General features: G+C 41.3%; 1 protein-coding gene across 2 annotated transcripts in view; it reads left to right on the forward strand.

Annotated features, from left to right (window-relative positions):
- Window positions 1–15,203, forward strand: part of ARHGAP15 (Rho GTPase activating protein 15) — a 448,076-nt gene that overhangs the window by 81,923 nt on the left and 350,950 nt on the right. For both annotated transcript variants that reach the window (XM_077829446.1, XM_077829447.1), the window contains exon 6: window positions 11,631–11,720. In XM_077829446.1, the coding sequence (XP_077685572.1) occupies window positions 11,631–11,720 (90 nt within the window). The remainder of the gene's footprint in view (window positions 1–11,630; window positions 11,721–15,203) is intronic.

The following is a 15,203-nucleotide window of genomic DNA, read 5'->3' on the forward strand; positions in this document are numbered from 1 at the left end:
TCAACAGAGTGCTCAAAGACTAAATGGGCAGCTGTCTCACACCTGCAGATCATCCCTCCGTGTTACAGTTACGACTCTCTGTGCTTGACCAGATAGTGGCTGTCAGCTTGAAACCTTTCACAGGCAATACATTCTCCTAAAATAACTTCATATAAAATAAATAATAGAGCACCTAAGGTAAATCCAGGTTTAAAGATCAAAAGCCACCAGTTCTTGTGAAGAGACCCGTTGGGAACCTCAGCTTCTGATGGTGCCACCACAACCTCCTGTGAACCTGCTAACCCAGAGCCTCCTTATATTGGGTCTGTCAGTATGGGCAGGCAGAACCCTGAGCACTCCAGGGAGAATAAAGAAATACATCTTTGCTCCATCAGAGGACATATTTTGTTCCCCCAGGTCTGCAATCTCCTCTGTTGACAGGACCATCCGTTACCAGGGTGATGTATCCCCTGGAGGGGTCAAAAGGCTACAGGAAAAGTCTCTTCCATCCTGTCTAGCTGCAACTTTTTTCCCACTGAGATATTAGCACTACCAATTGAACCGGATCTAGTCTTTTTTTTGTCATCAGGAGACTCAGAGCTACTGGAGGAACTGTCATCACCTCTTCCAAGAGAGATCCATCCAGACAGGACATTGAGAACCTCCTGAAACCAACCTGTACCCAGAATGTCCCCTTGGGACCAACTGTACCCATGCCTTGGGGACCTCCGCAACCCAACTTCAAACACTTCTACTGGCCCTACTGGGGCCCATGGGACCCATACATATGATTCCCAGGGTCAGTGCTATCTAACATGGAATCATTCCACCCCTCCCCTCTAAGACAGTAACCAAAGCTTACTCCTGACCCTATAGAATAGGAAAAATATGAGCTGGATCTGGCGGTTCCACCGGTACCTGCAACACTATCTTCCTCATCTCCGAATGAAGCAGTTGCCCCAGTTGTGCTGTCCCCTCTGGATGACTGTAGTGAGACCAAGTGGCCTCCCTCTGAGCGGGAGAGCGAGGGTCCACTACACTTCCCTTGGTGGACGGAGCATAACCTGCCCCACCCCCCTCACCGGAAGTGCCAGGGCAGGGCCGGAAGTATAAGAGGAAGGCCCTGCAGCCCAGCTGGGGTGGAATCCCGGGAGGAGAAGGACGCTTCTGCCATACTGCTATGCCCAGGAGGGGAACCTACCCCTGGCTATCCGATAGCTGCAGAAGTGGGAGACCCCAATGTGGAGTGGCCCGATGAAGAGTGTACCCCGAGGAGCCTGACAAGCCGTGGAAGCGAGAGGTACCAAACCCCAGGGAGGCAGGATATGGCACGGGGCAGCCACGGAGCAGCCAGTTGTGGTTCAGTTGGTGTGTTGCGGCTGGATCACCACCGAAGCAGGGGCAGTCAATCCTGCCTCTGCTAGGGCCCTGGGCTGGGACACGGTGGAGTAGGGTGGGCGTCCCCCTGCCCCCTCCCACCCTGGGGTGGCTGAGTCCCTACACTGTGCAGGGAAGCTCCCGCCCTGAAGAAGGAGTTTCCCTTACCAGCTCCCTTATAGACTGTTGCTTTGCTGGCTGCCTGAGCCTTGCCCAGGCTAAAGCCAGCCTTAAGACTGTTTGCTTGCTGGCTGCCTGAGCATCCTCAAGCTCAGGCCCCAACCCACCTGTAGACTGTTGCTTTGCTGGCTGCCTAAGCCTTTCGCAGGCTGAAGCCAGCCGCCTATAACTGGTGTTTAATTGCTGGCAGCTGCAGCCTCCATAAGCCTAGGCTAAAGCCTGGCCACAACTGTCTGGGGCCCAGCCCTGTTGTGGGGGCTGGGAACTAGAGGACCTTGAGGGGAGACAAAGGGCCCTAGACTGTTCTGCAGCTTTGTGGCTTGGTCAGACAAGCCCGAAGGCAACCTGAATGAGTAGCCTCCCTTCGAGCGGGAGAGTGAGTGTCCGTTACAATGACCACAAGCAATTTCAAAAGCTGCCACACAGGGTGTTGAAGGAGCTCCATATTTCCCTAGAGAAGGCCCAGGATACACAACACAAGCTTTTAGACATCCTGCAACCCATAGGGTCCAGCCAGATAATACTACTGGTGAAGGAAGCTATACTGGAAACAGCAAGAGCCTTACGGCATACACCAGCAACATGTGCCCTTACCCCAAGAGGGATGAGAAATGTTACTTTGTCCTGGCTAAGGCAATGGAGTTTCTATTCACCATCATGCACCGAACTCCCTAGTTGTTCAGGCTGCCACAGAAAGATCAATGCAGCAACATCCAAGATCCATCCCCTCCGATAAGAAGGCCAAATGTATGGACTTGATGGGGAAGAAATCAACCTCCAGTTCAGCATGTTGAACTATCAGACACTGATGTCTATGTCTGATTTTCTGAATTATTCAAAGTTCTTAGATTTTAAAGACAAATTACCTCAGCAAGACAAAGGTCAATTTCTGGCACTTAGTGATGAAGGCAAGCTCTTGGCCAGACCTGCATTACAATCTGCAGTTGTTGTGATAGACGCTACTTCAAGGCCAGTGGCAACTGCCATTGTGATGCACCCTTTTCCAGTTCCAGGACTCAGGGCAACCTTTACCCATTTCCTCGGGCTCAGGGTGTAATTTTCTGTGGGTTTGCAGGGTGTTTTACCAGTGAAAGAGCCTTACACAGTAATATCCTTAACCTCTATTTCTTAACAGGTACCAAAACAGAATACACATGCTAAATATACAATGCTCACCTCTCCCAATAAGGCAGATAAACTGTTCTTGATGGTCAGTCAAGATTAGATCATCTGGGGTTCCAGCTTCTGCACAGTAAGGTCGGCACAGTGTTGAGGTCTGGCAGCTCTGATCTTGGTCTGTGTCCTGGAGTTAGATTCCAAAGGACTTCCTTTTGAACCCCAGATTATATAGTTAAACTTGAGTCCTGTTTAGCTATACCTTAACCAATCATTTTAAAATAACCTACTACAAAACAGTCTTTTTCACCAATTCTAGCCCATTATGAACAATTATTTAACCAACCATACCTCACCGCCTTAGTTGATTTAAATGTTGCAAAAATAGCTATGCAACAGACAGAAACCATCCAGATAAACAATAGAGAAGTAGAGACCGTAAAGGTAAAACCATAAAGTATAGATTTCACAGTCACAACTATTGATAAGTGATTCCTTGCCAGATAGAATGACATCAAACAAAGTTTTCTTTAAAGGTCTTAAGATCTGTTTTTTTATCTGGTAATGGTGGGTCCTATTAGGACAGAAGCACCTCCTAAACACCCCTATATTACATTGTTTTGATGCAGAAAAAGGCCTCAGACCGCACAACAGGACACTTGGGAGTTGTGGGCCACTGTTGGTGTCATCGCCACCCAATCCTCACATATATTGGTGGCCATCTAGCACTCCTTACCCACAATTGGAGTGCAATAAGACCTGTTTTTGCTCTGCACCAATTCAATGTTTTTATTCTCAAACTAAAATTCTGTAATGTTAAACTGGCATCAATAATACCATCCCTGGAAAAGAGCATGTAGTTCACAGCTCTCGATATCAAAGATGTATACTTCCACATGGACAATCACTTTGTCCACAGAAGATTCCCTTAGTATTATTGTGGGTCCTGATCACTATCAATACAGGTGATTCCATTTGGTCTAGCAACTGCACCCACAATCTTTACCCAAGTGTTTCTAGTAGTAGCAGCACAGTTCAGATGAAGTGGCTTCACAGTCTTTCCTACTTAGACAATGAACTTCTCATTATCAGGACACATCTAGAAGCCCTTGCATTAGCTTCATCACTGCTTTAGCTTCTTTCATCCCTAGAAGTCTGTGTGAATTTGGAAAAGTCTATTCTGACTCTGATGCAAACCATAGAATTCATAGGAGGGACCTTAGACTCAGTCAGGTTGAAGGCTTATCTCCTCATGGCCAGATTTCATACCATGAGCAACTTGATAGACCAAGTTATGTACAACCCTCAAACATCTTTCCAGTCTTGCCTTTCTCTCTTGGGGCACATCGTGTCATGAACTTACCTCATTCCATTCCTCAGCCTCCACCTCCATTGCCTTCAGGCTTGGCTCTGAACAGTATATATACCAAGCAAACACATCATGAACATCACAGTGACAATCCCTGCCAGGATGGGGACCTCAATAACTGGTGGAAAAATCCCAAGCAAGTGTGTATGTATGTATTCCTTTCCCATCCCCCACACTTGACAAGATGTTAAATATGGATGCCTCTATAATAGGCTTGGGATCCTACACTGATATGGTCTAGGGCACTTGGATGCCCAAGAGACCAGAATGCCAAGAGACCAGAATGCACATCAATCTTCTGGAACTCTGGGCTGTCTGAGAGACTTGTAAATTTTTCCTGCCATTCATACAGTTTCACTGTGTACTCATACTGTTTGACAACATGAGAACCATCTTCTACATTAACAAGCAGGGATGAGCAAGATCCCTGTGTATAGAAGCAGTCACCTTGTGGAACTGAGACATCAAGAACCATATCGGCAGTGTACTTTCCTAGAACCCAGAAATCACTGGCAGACAGCTTGAGCAGGCATTTCACCAGTGATCACAAGTCAGAGATACACAAGACAGTACTGAACAGCATTTTCACTCAGTGGGGAACCACTCTGACAAACAGGAAATACAACATATACTCCTCCAGGGGAGCTCAAGGAAAGCACTCCAGAGGTGATGCTTTCCTAATGCCTTGGTCAGATCACTTGAGGTATGCTTTCTCTCCCATCTCATTCAAGGTATGCCTTGAGGTCTATGGAAGATTTGACAGGCCTGGGCATGAGTTATCCTCATCATCCTTAAATGGGCCAGGTAAATCTGGTTTCCAAACCTCCAATGAATGGCATCCCATCTGCCAATTAACATCTTTTCCTTTCTGAATCTCTTGATTCAGCGGTATGGTAGAGTCAAGAACCCTAGCCATGAAGCACTTCATCTCATGGCTTGGTATTTGGGTGAGCATCCAGCCTTGAATGTTCCTGATTTAAAGCTCTGCAAACCATTCTTAATAATAGCAGAAAGGATTCCACCAGAAAATGTTACCTAGCCCAGTTGAAACATTTCTCTATCTGGGTGCAGCAAAACCATATATTTCCAGAGGCAGCGGATGTTTCTTACTCTCAAGACAACAGCTTTTTCCCTTAGCTCGCTACAGATTCGTCTGGTGGCAATCAATGCATGTAAGTCACCATCGGACAGTTACTCAATCTTTATTCACTCAGTAACCACCATATGTTTGAAAATTCTTGAAAGGTCTGATCAGAACATTTCCACCAGTAAAGAAACCTACTCCTCCTGGAACCTTAACTTAGTACTTTTGGCACACACTCAGTCACTCGTTAAACTGTTAACTACGTTTGACATCTCAGCCATCAATAAAGGTTACCTTCTGGGTTGCCATCACCTCACCCAGAAGGGTAGGTGAACTCGGGGCACTAATTGCTGATCTGCCATACAGAATATTCCATAAGGACAAAGTCTGGCTATGAGAACACTCAAAATTCACTCCTATGATAATTTTAAAATATCACATAAACTAGTCAATTCACTTCGCTTTGTTTTTTTCCAAAGCCCATGTTCTGGTGAAGAGAGAAGACTCCATTTCCTTGATGTAAGATGAGCATTGGCATTTTACCTGCAGCGAATAAAACTGATCAGAAAGTCATCTAGTCTGTTTGTTGCCATAGCAGAACAACTCCGAAGTCAAGCTATAGCCTCTCAGAGGATCTATACGTGATCTTTGGCTGAATCCTACTCTATCAGTTGGCACAGCTCCCTCCCCAACATGGGTAAGGGCTTACCCTACAAGGGTATTGAGGATGCTCAGCTGCTTGCAGGAAGGACTCCACACCTTGTAGATTCAGGTTCCAAATACTTAATCTTGCACCCCCTCTAGTTAAAATTCCATTAAATCAATTTGGTACAGGGTCAGGCCTGAAATTCCAAAGTTGAGAGAAAATTCATCTTTGGGTTTGCCAGATATTTAAAACTAGACCAGAAAAGATCACCTGTTAGATGTGGATTCCATGAAGGTCATGAGCTGCACTGAACTCACACATGGCACATCTTAGGCAGGGGAAGGAAAGGTGGCTGTTTGCTCCCTTTTCATCTTCCAGGATGTGAGGCCAGCCACGGTGTTGAGCCAGCCCTAGCAAAATGTAGAACCCCCACCAGGGCTACTCTAACTTGCACTAGGAGTGAGGACCATTCCACCACCTGAGGTTTGTTAGAGTGTATTATATATACTCCAACCCCAGCCCCACTTTCTCCAACCCCTGTCACATCTCCTCCAGGCCCTCTGCAGGCTTCTTGCCTTCCTGTATGACAGGAGACTTAGAGGCTTGAGTAAAAGCAACATATTTTTATGTTAGTCCAAGATTCCCCCACACTGGAAGAATTTTCATCAGCTCCTTTAGGGCTGTTTAATGAGTGGTGCAAATGGACCTTACCAGAGAATGAGGATATGGTCCAAATCTAAATCTAACTCTATTTAAATATGAAATAAGTATTTACATCTTATGAAACAGCAGTTCATTCCAAGCCAACAGCCTGCCCTGAAAATGCACTTCTTCAGCAGTGCTCAGTGTCAGTGAAATAATATTCACATCCTTGTATGTTTGTCTTACTTTTTTTTTTATAAAAGGTCAAATTTAGCAGAACAACCATTATGTGCACATGACCAAACTGAGAAACCATTTGCGGTAACTTTCCAGGTCCTGGCCCAATCCTCTCCTTTCTCTTTGCTGGCCTTCCTCATTTTGTCACATCTCATGTCATGACCCATTTCAGCTTGTGTTCCCTCTGATCTTACCATAGCCCCATACACATCCCCTCACTCAGATTAGTCTTCCTCTCCCAGAAATGATCTTTTAGGTGGTGGGGCTATGGCAGCAGTATTTACCTGGAACAAAATTACAGGCATGAATTAATGTTGCTGTATGTTTGTGTATTTTGGGGACAAAACAAAAATGAGCTAGACTTTGGCTTTTGGGCTATTAGTCTGAAAGTTCAGAAATACATCAAAAATTTGGACTGCAGATTTGAACTTGCTTTTTTTTTTTTTTTTTTTTTGCTGTACTGTCAAATATTTTACATGGGGAAACAGTAGATGACTATCACTGGCAATTATGTCATAATCCAACATGTCAAACCCAAACCTAACGCATCAGAGAAGTTCCTGCTCAAAGTAGCTAAATCCAGGCAAGCTGACTCTATCTGATGCATCTAATGCAATGTTTGGTTTTTTAAACCCATTCATCCTGCTATAATTTTGACAGCTGAAAAGGAATAATACAATAAACTTCATTAAGAATCATTTGTTTACTGATTTTTTTTCAAATATTGTTTATTTCGGCAAAGGGGGAACTCAACCATTAATTAAATAATGCAATAAAGTCAATGTTCATTCATTGTAGTCTGAATTTAATAACATAGCAATTTTATTTATAACAGGAAAATGATGTGATTTAACAAAAAGATAAATACTGCTTTGGATTATAAGGTTATTAATTCATTAATTCTTAAGTACTGTATATAAAGTGAAAATTTAAAATAACGATGAATCATGATAAAAAGAACAATACTTCACTGTAAAGTCACTCAGGCAACATGAGGGGGGAAATGAAATCACATACACATAATCCCTCTCTTAATGCTGAAGAAGTAATGTTTATTGGCAATTTAAGTATATATTTACCATAGTTTTTAATAATAATCTAATACACAGAATTGATTTTACCTTTAGCCATACAGTTTACTGTGTTATTCCTTGCTTTTGTATCCCTATTGCAGATATAGGGCCTGATCCCAGATAAGATAGTAATAAAATTGTTGTTGACTTCAATGACAGAAGGATCGGGCCCATTGTTCTTTTCAAGTTAGCACTGACGTATGGCCTCGTCATTAGTATTAATTAGAAAAAATGTTAGTGTAAAGCATAAAAGGAGAGATTGAGAGATGGTTGTTTAAAAAACTGTTAAAATATTAATAAAAATGCAATGGTTTAATGAATTTGTATTTTTTGCTCCTGACTTGATCATTCCTAGTCAAAAATCTGTATTTCATTCCACTTTATAGAAGTCACAAAACCTGTTGAACTCCTATTTTTTTTGTATTTTAAATTGATAACATGATCAAAAAGGATCATAGCTCCATTCCTAGCTTCTGCTTGTATCAGGCTGTCAAGAATTCCCTACGTAAAATTCTGTTTTCAAAGATTTGTAGTTTTGACCGAGAGAAGGATGAGTGCAGTGTTTTTCTGAAGAGTTTATTGAATAGAGGATATTTAACACATGTGCAAACTGCCTTGTAAATGCCTCCTAAATCCATATTCATGCAGAGGAAGATTTCATTGTAACAGACACTTATATCAATTTACAGTATAACCCCCACCAACAACATTGATATAACATAAATGGTCTGACTGAAAAGCACAAAACAAGGTAATTAATTATTAGGTCTCTCATGGTAGCTTTAACTCACTCAATTACAGGATGTGTTAGTTATGCCTACATGCTTATGAAGCAGACTGTGAATCGTACAGCACGTAGGACAACACAAGGCCATATTCTACTTTCAGACATGTTCATGGACTTCCTGTAGACTTAAATAGGGGCCACATGTTTCCTCTGGAGATCCATTTTGGTAATAATGATACCTAGCTCTAATATAGTGAATTTCATCCAGACATCTCAAAGCACTTTTCAGAGGAGGTCAGTATCATTGTCTCCATTTTACAGATGGGGAAACTGAGGCACTGTGGGATGGGAAGACTGAGGGATGGGGAAACTAATGGGATGGGGAAACTGAGGGAGCACTGTGTCCAATTCTGGGTCCCATACTTAGGAAAGATGTGGCCAAATTGGAGAGAGTCCAGCGGAGAGCAACAAAAGTGAGAAAAGGTTTAGGAAACTTGACCTATCAGGAAAAGGTTAAAAAAACTGGGCACATTTAGTCTTGAGAAAAGAAGACTGAGGGGGGACCTAATAATAGTCTTCAAGTATATTACAGTATATACAAGGATAGCGATCAGTTGTTCTCCATGTCCCCTGGAGTAGGATAAGAAGTAATGTGCTTATTCTGCAGCAAGGAAGTGTTATGTCAGATATTAGGAAAAACTTTCTAACTATCAGGATAGTTAAGCTTTGGAATAGGCTTGCAAGGGAGGTTGTGGAAACCCTATCTTTGGAGGATTTTAAGAACAGGTTGGATGATCTACATTTACATGGTTCAACCTCAGTGCAGGGGAGTGCACTTGATGACCTTTTTAGGTCCCTTCCAGCCCTACATATCTATGATTCTGTGATCTCACTGTCAAGGAGCTTTATCCTGATCTCATCCAAAATTTTACTTTCTTCCTTTTTTTCTTATATTTTTCCAAGATTTTCTTTCGTTCACTGGTGTTTACACCTTCCAAATTTTGGTTGAGTGGGTAGTCTTTTCCTTCACCCTAGATATGTAAGTATTTGCAGGCACAGCCAATAACTTTGTGATTTTATCCAAAGAGAGGGAGCAAACAAATTTGTCTGACAAAATCTGCACCAGTTCCCCAGGGAACTGCACATGTCTATTCTGTGGGAGTGCAAACCTTGATAGAGGTTGACAGAGCATTTTGGATGGAATCCTTGACAGGTGCTTTATAGATATTCCTGTCTCTGAGCCCCTGCTATCGATTTTACAGTTGGAGTGATTGATCTGTCCCATGAATATGGTGTGTACATATATATTTCTAAAAGTTGTGCAGTACAGAATTTTGTAACTTGGACATTTCTATTAAAATATTTGGCTTGTAATAATAATTTGCCCCTCAAAATCTTCGATCTGAAGATCTCAAAATGCTTAAAAAAATTAATTAAGCTTCACAACATCCTTGTGAAATTAAGTATCAATATTACCATTTTGCAGATGGAGAAATTGAGGTTTAGGGAGGTTAAGCTGCTTGTCAAAGGCTAAACAGGAAGTCTGTGGCAGAGTTAGATATGGAACCTGTTAACTTCATAGCATACACACTGAGAAATTAGATAAAATTCTGGATTCTAAAAACAAAGCAGTGTTACACTGTAACTTTCCAGTATGAGTATTTATGTTTTTAACACACAATAACCCAAAAACAGAGAAAGAGAAAACAGGCTACACCTTATGGCAGACAGGCACAACTCAACCCACATTGCTTTTATGCTGGCTTTTGCAGAGTAATTCTGAGTGCACTGCACAACTTCCTGCAGAGCCCCTGAGTCTGCAAGCAGAACCAGGAACCCTCCCTTCCTCACTTTTAAATGACAGTCCTCAATACCCCACAGAATGTACCTATTTCTTCCAGCCTAGTGCTTTAGCTTTAGCTCCTTCTCTTTTGAATAACATATCTTTTATTTCCCTTTTGGAAACAAGGAACAAAGACCAATTATAGGGCCTGTTATTGCCAAGGGTCCTGAGACACGGAAGTGTTGTGGTTTGGCAAATTATGAGTATAATTATAACTCCAGTCCTGAAAAATGCCAGGTTCCCTGACTGCAAAGCTTTTTACCATGATTTTTTACTGTGCTTCTCTCAACACAGATTGATCCTTTCTTTTACCCAATTCAAAGCAACTCTGGAAATACATGTTTTTTAGCCATTAATAACAATGTCAGAGAAATTTAGTGAGCATTTTTAGGAAGCTGAAAAGTGTGATTGTGCTGGAATCGTCATGGTGCCTGCTGCCATTTAGTTTTCTTTACAACCGATGTCACTCTTAATGTTAGAATTGTTTAAAGTAGCAATATGGCCTAGTGGATAGAGCACTGAACTGGGATTCAGGAGACCTAAGTTGTATTCCTATTTGTCTCGGCCCCCCTCGTGCCTCAGTTTCCCCATCTGAAAGGGCAAAATGATACTGTCCTCCTTTGTAAAGTGCTTTGAGATCTACTGATGACAAACCTTGTATAAGTAGTTGTACTAGTAGTAGTAAAAATGAGGGACAAAAAAGATGAGTCAAGGTGACTATTAACATCAGTCAGCTATTGCCCTCACCAAACGCAGAAGGAACTTTATGGAACTAATTTTTTTTTTAAGTATTATTGTCTGGGATGTGTGATGGCCTGTAAGGTGTTGAGTAGCTCCTGAGAGATACTTAGTGCATCTCAAACCTGTTGACTTTTGTGGAACTCACAGATGTGGGCATCTCATGGGATTGAGACCGTGGTAACTTGCTCAGATAAAAAGATGGCCTACTGTGGAGCTGAAGTACACATTCTTCTACAGTCTCAGTTCTTTCCAGCTGTATCAGTGAGAACTAATCTATTCTGCACAAGCATTTTTCAGGTTCAGTGGTGCGAAGTAAGCATTACAAAAAATAGGAAATATCTAGTCATTTTTTTTTCTTTTGCTTTAATTAGGAAATAGCCCAATGATTTTTTAAAATAACACACACACACATACACACACATGTAATTCCCACTGAGAACCCTGAAAAAGGGATATATATTGTATTAAAGGGAGGATTAATAGGCCCTTCAGAGTGGTGCTAGCAACAATGCTCGAATTCTCTGCCAGTTGAACTTGATCCACTCTCTTTTTATCTGGCAACTGTCCCCATATCTGTACATTCAATTTATATTTTGTATTTAATTTTTATTTGCAGAAAGCAGGATATAAACCAGAATGGGTGGATTTGTGTGGCGCTCAAATTGAATGGACTACAGAGAAATCTAGTAGAAAGAATGTCTTTCAGGTAAGAGGGAATTTGTTCATTTCATTCTCCCTTTGGGTACAAAGTCTTTAAGGTAAAGAACTAGGTTTTATTTCTGTGATTAGATATTTTAGTAACTACAGATTGATCTAATACAGCACTTGTTTCTTAAACAAATTTAAAAGCGTAACATTTTATCCAGCCTCAGTTTACTATTTTTTTCTAGGCTAATGAGTCCTGATGATTGAATCTACTAAAAACACTTGAGAACCTGTTGATTTATTGATTAATGTTCCATATTCAATTTGTTTTTAAAACTTAGCAGGTAATTGCTTTGGGTTTAAGCCTGGAATCCTTGACCTAAAGAACTTCCATAAACAGAACTTTCTCAAATTGCTTATTTAAGCTCTGATCCAACTGAGTGTGGTTACTCTGTTTATTTTTATTGCTGCTCACGGCTGTGATGACCCAGGTTCATTCCTGAGTGGAGAGGGCTGGAAGGAGAAGAACCTGGCATCCATCAGAGCCAATTCAGAAGTTTATATATTTCTCATGTGCTGATCATTTTATTGTATGGAAAACAATGTTGCTTAATTTTTTTTTTCATCCAAATGCCATTTCATTGAATGGCAAGATAAATGGCTTTCAAGGATGAGAAAGGCATTATTCTAGGGTTGACATTCCAGGATCTGAATGCTAAAAAAAGGTTGTTATAACACTTCCACTATAGGGACCCAGTCCAACATACCGATTGAAATCAATGGAAAGGCTTTTGTTGATGTCATGGGAGTTGAATCAAGAGCTATAATTTTTTTCTATCCGAGGATTTGGAATTTTATATAGGGCTTCAGTAGCGAGGATCTAACAATGAGAACTTTCCTTTCTTCAGCTGTTATTTATATATTAAATTGATTTATTTTAGTAAGGCAACTAGTGTACCTCTAGTTCATACCCTGGTTTTACGGTAAGGTAAAGTTTATACAGTGTGAGTTTGGTAAATATGGGAGTCAGTTAACAGTAGCCTTACAAAAGAGATGACTATATATTTAGGTGGTAAGAGGGTATAAAATTGTGCGTAACAGTATTTTATTTCACCGAATTGGTCACTATCTGAAACTTAGATCTTGTCTACACACAAAAGGGACTCATGTCTTTTTTGCAATGTTTTCCCATTTATGCTTCTGGAGTGGGGGAAGAACAAGCAGAGATGTGAGCAAAGATTAGTAGAAGAAGGGAAATGTAACAAAATTATTTCAAACCTCAAGATAACGTGTGAACTTTGGGTAAAGATTTAGGTCTTACTGTCACCAAACTTATTCACCCTTCCTAGTTCTCTTATTTAAAGGTTCATTGTCCCTTCAGTCATCTCCCCTCGATCTCTGTCCTGCTCCTCATGTCATCCATGAAGAGCTGTATGTGCTAGACTTGTGCCCCACTGCATCTAGGACACAAGAGGAGGGGAGGATGCATCTTCAGGACATATAACTCCTGCCAGGTGGAGTAAAAAATGTGCATGTCAATTAACCAGGTTGCACGTGGCATCACTAGAAGTTATTGAATTGCTTCCAAGGTAGGAGTAGGTGTGGATTACGTGCTGGAGAGAAGTAAGACTAAACACTGCTTAATATGCTGTGCCAAGACCTTTGAAGACTGGGCTATATAGTAATTTAGGTCTTTACAACAATGAAGCAGTGATGCTTCCACAGGTCTGCTCCATAGGTGAGCCTCAATGATCTCTACTGGATTAGAATGATTTCAAGGAATGGGCCATTCTGCTTCTAGCCCTGCCCTTTGGTGAGGCCCTTTTTTAGAGCTGGCATAGTAGGCTCCATGACATCTATCCTACAGCAACTAGTGTGACAGAATATCAAATGGGGATATGACATAGCTGGCATGTGCTGAGCTCTGGGTATCTTCAGCTGGTTCAAATTCCCTTAGGGACTGTTGCCAGTTTGAAAGTGTTAGAGTAGTCACCAGACAGCTTTTACTTGCAGCTGTGACTGGGGTGAGACAAAGAATCAGGGGCTATAACTGTCTTCCTGAAAGGGCTCATCCCTTGCCTACCAACTGTGGATACAACAGATAATTTGGATCCATTCTATCTAAAGATGTAAAGGGAATATTTTTGAAAGCACCTACAGGATTTAAGACCACTGAAAGTCAATAGGACATGTGCACCTAACTCACTTAGGTGCTTTTGCAACTATCCTCTTAAAATCTGACAGTGATTTATAAAATATGAGGTTTGACAATTCTTGGGTAATCCATAGAGCATATTGGTAGAGTGAACAACCAATTGCTCTCATTCTTCAGTTTTGTCTCCCTAAAAGTAATAAAATATAACTTTAGCCAAATTCTGCAAACCCTTACACATTAGCAGAGCTAATGGAGATCACTGAACTCTTTGAGTATGAGTATAGAGAAGAATCAGGCTCAGTTCTCTTCTGAAACCATGAAATCATTTGTTCATAAGACCAATAACTGAGTGTGAGAGAAATCAGAAATATAAACCTAACAGGGTGGAGCATCGTTTAGATGGATCATGGAGAAGTCTGTGCCAGATGGCAAGAGTTATCTGGTACCAAAAGTGGTGACGTTTTGGGAAAGGACTGAAAGGATTGGTGCTAGATGAATGGAAACAGTAGGAAGGGGAGTAAAACGAGAGTCCAGGCAGAGATTTGAAACCGAGGAAAGTGGCTTATACTTGGATGTTGAATGTGCCGGAAACACTCTTGATGTTTTATTTATTTAAAATATATAGCCATCCTTTGAATATCTACCTATTCATTATTCTTTTGGATTGGAAAGAATCTGAAAGGCTTTGCTGGAAAACTAAATCTAGATGACTTGCACTGCTATTTGATTAGCTACATTAGCTGGCCTAACTCTGAAATTATCAGAATAAATATGATTATATGTCCAAAAGCATGGCAACAAAGCATGATCAGTGGGTTTTCATTTCATTACAAACTGAATAATAAAGCAGGTTTCAGAGCAGCAGCCGTGTTAGTCTCTATCCATAAAAAGAAAAGGAGGACTTGTGGCACCTGGGAGACAAACAAATTTATTAGAGCATAAGCTTTCGTGAGCTACAGCTCACTTCATCGAATGCATACAGTGGAAAATATAGTGGGGAGATTTTATATACACAGAGAACATGAAACAATGGGTGTTACCATACAGACTGTAACAAGAGTGACCAGGAAAGGTGAGCTATTACCAGCAGGAGAGCGGGGGTGAGGGGGCGAACCTTTTGTAGTGATAATCAAGGTGGGCCATTTCCAGCACTTTACAAGAACAGTGGGAGGGGAAATAAACAAGGGGAAATAGTTTTACTTTGTGTAATGACACATCCACTCCCAGTCTTTATTCAAGTCTAAATTAATTGTATCCAGTTTGCAAATTAATTCCAATTCAGCAGTCTCTCTATGGAGTCTGTTTTTGAAGTTTTTTTGTTGAAGAATTGCCACTTTTAGGTCTGTAATCGAGTGACCAAAGAGATTGAAGTGTTCTCAGACTGGTTCA

Source organism: Eretmochelys imbricata, chromosome 11 (genome assembly GCF_965152235.1).
Source record: "Eretmochelys imbricata isolate rEreImb1 chromosome 11, rEreImb1.hap1, whole genome shotgun sequence".
Lineage (NCBI taxonomy): Eukaryota > Metazoa > Chordata > Testudines > Cheloniidae > Eretmochelys > Eretmochelys imbricata.